General features: G+C 49.5%; 1 protein-coding gene across 3 annotated transcripts in view; it reads right to left on the bottom strand.

Moving 5' to 3' along the window:
* Positions 1-5,113, bottom strand: part of RASGRP3 (RAS guanyl releasing protein 3) — a 60,158-nt gene continuing 55,045 nt past the window's right edge. For all 3 annotated transcript variants that reach the window (XM_026051185.1, XM_026051187.1, XM_026051186.1), the window contains exons 14-17: positions 2,561-2,597; positions 1,560-1,685; positions 629-993; positions 1-108 (exon numbers count right to left, since the gene is read on the bottom strand). In XM_026051185.1, coding sequence (XP_025906970.1) covers positions 100-108; positions 629-993; positions 1,560-1,685; positions 2,561-2,597 — 537 coding nt within the window. In that variant the 3' untranslated portion in view covers positions 1-99. The remainder of the gene's footprint in view (positions 109-628; positions 994-1,559; positions 1,686-2,560; positions 2,598-5,113) is intronic.

Here is a 5,113-nt window from a genome sequence, read left to right as displayed (position 1 = left end):
AGGAAAACATCCCCCAGCCAAACGTGGTCTATAAAAGTCCATCAGCTCTTCCTGTAGAGCAGTTGTCAGCTTCGTTCTTCTTTGTTTCATGGTGTGCAATCAGCTRTCCTGTAACCAAAGGGAAACGGGCACTTATATTCTAGCAAAAATATAGTCAACAAAAGAATAAGGCCTCAGAAACATRGTTTTTATGTCTGAGAGCAATAGAAACCTCACCAGTACCCTGCTATAGCCTGGATGTGTGCAATTATTTATAGAATGAAAATGTTAGTTCTACTGAACCCAATATTGAGCCCTGAACTATGTACTGCAAGCATGCAACAGGACAGGTTTTGGCCAGATATCTAGCAGGCTATTTTGATGATTCTCAGAAAGACAAGTATCCAAATTCTAAAATCACGTACTGAGATCAAGGGCCAAAATCCAATTTACAGTGTTAAAATAAATAAAATTCACACTGCTGTGTACAAAAGAGATAACTATGCTTTTTTTTTTTTTTGAATAATAATCTTGTGCAAGAAAAAAAAAAGAAGTCATTTTCTTACGGTGTCCTGAAATTCACCAAATAACCACATGCTATCGCAGCCTCTCTACCACATTTGAAATGGTCCTGACTTCTGCACCTCACCTCTGATTCTTGTGTTTCTGGGAGCGTTTCTATTCCATTGTGCTCCAGCGCGTGCTGCGCGGCCTCCGTGTCCACGTCCACATCCGCCTGCGCGTTGGGCTTGTCGTTCTCCCACTTGGCGAAGCCTTTGCTCTTCCCAGCTTTGCCGTGGAGCTTGGACTTCATTTTGGGGAACGTGTGGGAGCCCGAGTCGCTCCAGCCGGGCTCGTGCCACAGCGGCTCCGTCTGCGTCGCCTGGCTGGTGGTTGCCCGCTGCAGCCGCACCGAGATCTTCCGCGAGGAGCCAGTCACGAGCGTGATGGCCCGGCCATCCAGCTCCTGGTGTCCCGAGGCGACGCTGGGAAACTCGAATACTTCATCTGGCACTGAAAGAGAGGGTGCAAGTGGTCATTTGTTCATTTTGAATAGTCSCTCTCAAGACCACGTCAAAAGAGATGACTTAAGCCTAGCTCCAGATCCTGATGGTTCTTGGGGAGTTCGGGTTGGGGAGAAAGAAGGAAGGGATTTAAGTGTTTAGAACAGATGCCTGCTATTCTGGACTAGTTCTGCAAGACTTAGTAGCTAAAGCTCTTTCAGGAGCAGATCTTACATAGCTGGGTGTACTAAAAGTGTATGATGGTTTATGGATGCTTTGCAGGCACCACTAGGGTACACAGAAGAGAAGGCAGCAGAATCACTTTGCAGCAGCAAGTGCTGCAGTAGTTTTATTTCCCTTAATTACCATTTTATTTCAGCTAGGATTGGGACACCAGAGTAGGGGACAAGGAGCCTCAGGCAGGAGACTCAGGCTAGCATTGCTCAGCATAGAAAGAGAAGCAGTTACAGCAATGAAGAGCCTGAGCTGAGGTGTTTCTGGAAGTGCATGGGCTGCTCTAGGTGTTGGCACAAATTTGATCCCCTGAATGTCATGAAATATAAGGGCTGTTCTCACCTGGAGGCAGAGATGGGCTGCTAGGCAGGGAGCCGTGGCTGCTGCCCACCGAGGTGCCTCTGGAAAACCTCCGGCACGCGAGCACCARCAGGTCCCGGCACTGCTTGTGGCAGTTGGCGCCGCAGTCTGTAACGAGAGGGATCGTCGTCGAGCTGTCTGTAAAAGGCGGCAGGCCTGGTGGGCGCCCCTGCTGCTGGGCCAGCATCGAGGTGGGAAGGGACGGCGACAGCTCTGCGCGCAGGGGAGGAAGCCCCCCGAGCTGTGCAGCCTGCACCGAGGACAGGCACTAACTGTGCTCATTGATCAGCCTCTGTACTGAGAGCTCGGCCCAGCTCCTATCCTCCCAAGCACCACTGCCCATAACTGTGCCTCTCTGAAGCCACTTCAGGTCCCTCTCCACCAGGCTGCTCTTACAACCAGTACTGCCTGCAGGGCAGAGCTCAACTTTCAATCTCGTGTTGAGTTTACAGGGCTGCCGTGACAAAGTTCTGCTTTCCTCCCTCCATCCTWGCAGGAAAGATGCCGAGTACAAGTAGCTCCTTTGTAGATGCTACAATAAACATTAAGACAACAACTAAGTAGAGCTGAATTGTACGTTTTAGCTTGGCCATGGATGTTCCCTCCATCCTTCTCCCAGGCAGAGACGTTCCTGGGCAGGAGAGGGAGACAGGAATACAGTATATCCTAGGAGTCCATGTCTTCACCTTTCTGGCATGCTTAAAAGCTCTGGGAAGTGCTGTGGGACTGAAGGAAAAGCCTTTGCCTACAAATGAGATGCCCTGGAGTGAACACTGCCCTGCAAATAAAGGAGTCATAACTAGGGTGGAAGTCCATGCATAAATTCTCTCCCCTCCAGCAGTCACTGGTCACGGGCAGTACCAAGTAGAGGAGCAAAATTTGTCTGAACAAATGACTTTTAGTAAAACACATAAGTAAGTGCCTTATATATGCTAAAATATATGCTATGCTGTAGCTTGAAAATCCATGCAGTATTCATTTACCTTTGCATTTGTAGCCTTGCTTGATTATGCCCCAGAGCTGCAAAGAGAGACAAAAGATTGTCAGGGAGTCAGAAAAGAAAACGGTGAGGAAAGCAAGGTCGCGGCGAGGAAGTAGCAATGGCCACAAAGGCACAAACAGGATACAAGCGCTCTTAACCTCCTTCCCTTGGGCTGTAGCTCCCGTTCGAGCTCTGACGAGGCTTGCGTGGCTTCCCCCTGGGTCCCGTCACCCGCAGGAGCTGCAGAGGAGGAGGGACGCGGAGGATCCCGGCAGAGCCGCAGGGAGCTGCCCAGGGCGCACGGAGCGCTCGGCCGCCGGGCTCGGCCCTGGCTCCGTGTGCGGGGAGAGGCGGCTTCCAGCGCACGCCCAGTCCCTGTGCACCTGGATGGTCCGAGCCCGGCAAGCAAGGCAGGATAAAACACCGCTGCGGGGGAAAATGAGGGGCTTGGTGTCTATGGGGGGCCACCAGGACCCACACCTGTGGCAAGCCCAATGAGAGGCAGGAATTTAAACCAGAGAGGGAGAAAGAGGAGGGACAGTTTTGCCAGAGTCAGTATTAAAGGGAAAGATGGGGCATTGCAGTGGTTCAGCAAGGGCTGAAGAGGTAAAAGCCACAGCAGCAGCTCCAAACAGGAGCCAGCAGGAAGCAGGAGCGTGGCAGAAAGCACTTCCATTGAGCCTGGATGCGCTGGAAACATTAACGGGAAGGGTGAGCAGGCAGCTCGAATTGCACATGGCTCCTCACCTTCTTCTACGAACTCATGCGCAGTGTGGTGCGTGAGGAGTTGGGGTTAAAGAGGTGGCCAAAGGGGAGAGCAAGAGAACAGACTGAAGGGAGATGAAAGAGAAAACAGGAAAGGAAGATGGAGGGAAAAAATGCAAAGAAAGAATTTGCAAGGGAAACTAGAAGTGTGGAGAAAGCAAAGCAGATTAGACAACGCAGAAGAAAGATGAATATAAGAACAGAAGTGTCAACAGTAGAAGACAGGTCCATCAAATGCCCGATTCTTGTTCTTTTATTCTGCTATTTATTGCTGTAGCTGCACACAGTGAATTGCAGTGGTCAGGCAGCAACACCAGAGCGCTGGTACCTCTCACAAGAGGAGCTGTCACTGCTCAGCTCTGAATAATTTTCCCAKCTCCCGTTGCCTGACTACCCTTAAGCAAGTCTGTTCTTAATTCCGACACTTAAGCTCTAACCTGGTTCCACTGAGGAGCATTTTCTCAGCTGCTCAGCTCCGTAACTTGCTCTTGCTCAAATTCRGCCCCCTTAGCATGGGTGCACGCAGCAGAGGAAGTATAGCCCAAGTGCCACCTAAAGTTTCGTCCCCATCTCATGCCAGCTTGAGCCAGCTCCATGGTAAGAGCATCTGCACAAACTCAGATTATAAAACTCAAAGGGATTGCGGGTCACTGATCCTGACACCYAACACAACTCAAGCAATAACTGAGAACTTTGACATATCAATTCTGCACTGCCTAATGGCTTTAGAKTTTAGTTTGACCTTTGAAGTTCATATTATTGTAATAACAGATATCTCACTGGATGCTGCTGACATGCACTGTYGTTTCCATCGTCCTGCTGCACTGCTGGTGCACATCATTTTGCCTGTGCATCACTGCATCAGAAATTAAGCTGCCACCTGTGGCTGAACAGCCCTGAAATTTAGAACAAGTACACAGCAGATTTTGTAGCTCCATCATGTCCTGTCAGCCCAGCTCATCCATGGAACAGTGCCAACAAATTCAGTGAGTTCACAGGAAAAAACAACCTTATTTCCATTTCCTGTACAACTCCTTGCTCGTTCTTATCCTTGCACTGCATGTAATCAGGGAGATAGGAGAAATTCAGCAGCAGCCAATTAGTGAGTAGATGCAGGAGAAAAATATATCAGCAGGCTCCCCAGGTCCAGCTTTGCTGTGGAAACCTTCCAAAAATGAACCAAGTGTCACGAACGCAGGGACGTCTCCTGGGGCCATGGGCAGCCTGAAACAACAGGCTCGGGCAAATTATCTCCATTGCCCCATTAGTGTGCTTGACTGCCAGCTCGAGAGCCCAAGAGCAGCTTTCTGAGTCAGAATCAACTCGGACACATCCCAGCTTTGTGCCATTTTAACGGAAATAGGTGAAATTCCTTCTTTCAAAAATCATGGATTTGATTAACAGTTACTATCATRGAGAAAAACGCAGAGGAAGGAACACAAGAATCAGAACATGAGAGATATGCAGCAAAAGGGACAAGTAAAGGATGGGGAAATGGATAAGGGTAGACACTGCTGATAGGAAAGCAGGGCCCTTTGCACCGAGGCATCCTCTGTGGCATCCTTTTGCATCCTTTTGCACCAAGGCATCCTTTTGCACCGAGGATGCTCTGTGTATCCATCACCAAATATTACTGAGCAGCAGCTAAAACCATCAAATACACACTGATGATTTTGCTATTATCCTTGCCAGATCTGCACTGGACAGCAGGGGCTACATTCTGAATGTATACACTCTATATGGGCCACAGATAAGGACAGCACGCTGACCTCGTCCCCAAGGCAGCCTG

The sequence above is a fragment of the Nothoprocta perdicaria genome, unplaced genomic scaffold (genome assembly GCF_003342845.1).
Source record: "Nothoprocta perdicaria isolate Ctin4 unplaced genomic scaffold, notPer1 scaffold_73, whole genome shotgun sequence".
Classification (NCBI taxonomy): Eukaryota; Metazoa; Chordata; class Aves; order Tinamiformes; family Tinamidae; genus Nothoprocta; species Nothoprocta perdicaria.
The sequence above is the reverse complement of the archived record's forward strand: the minus strand, read 5'-3'. Positions and strand labels throughout refer to the sequence as shown.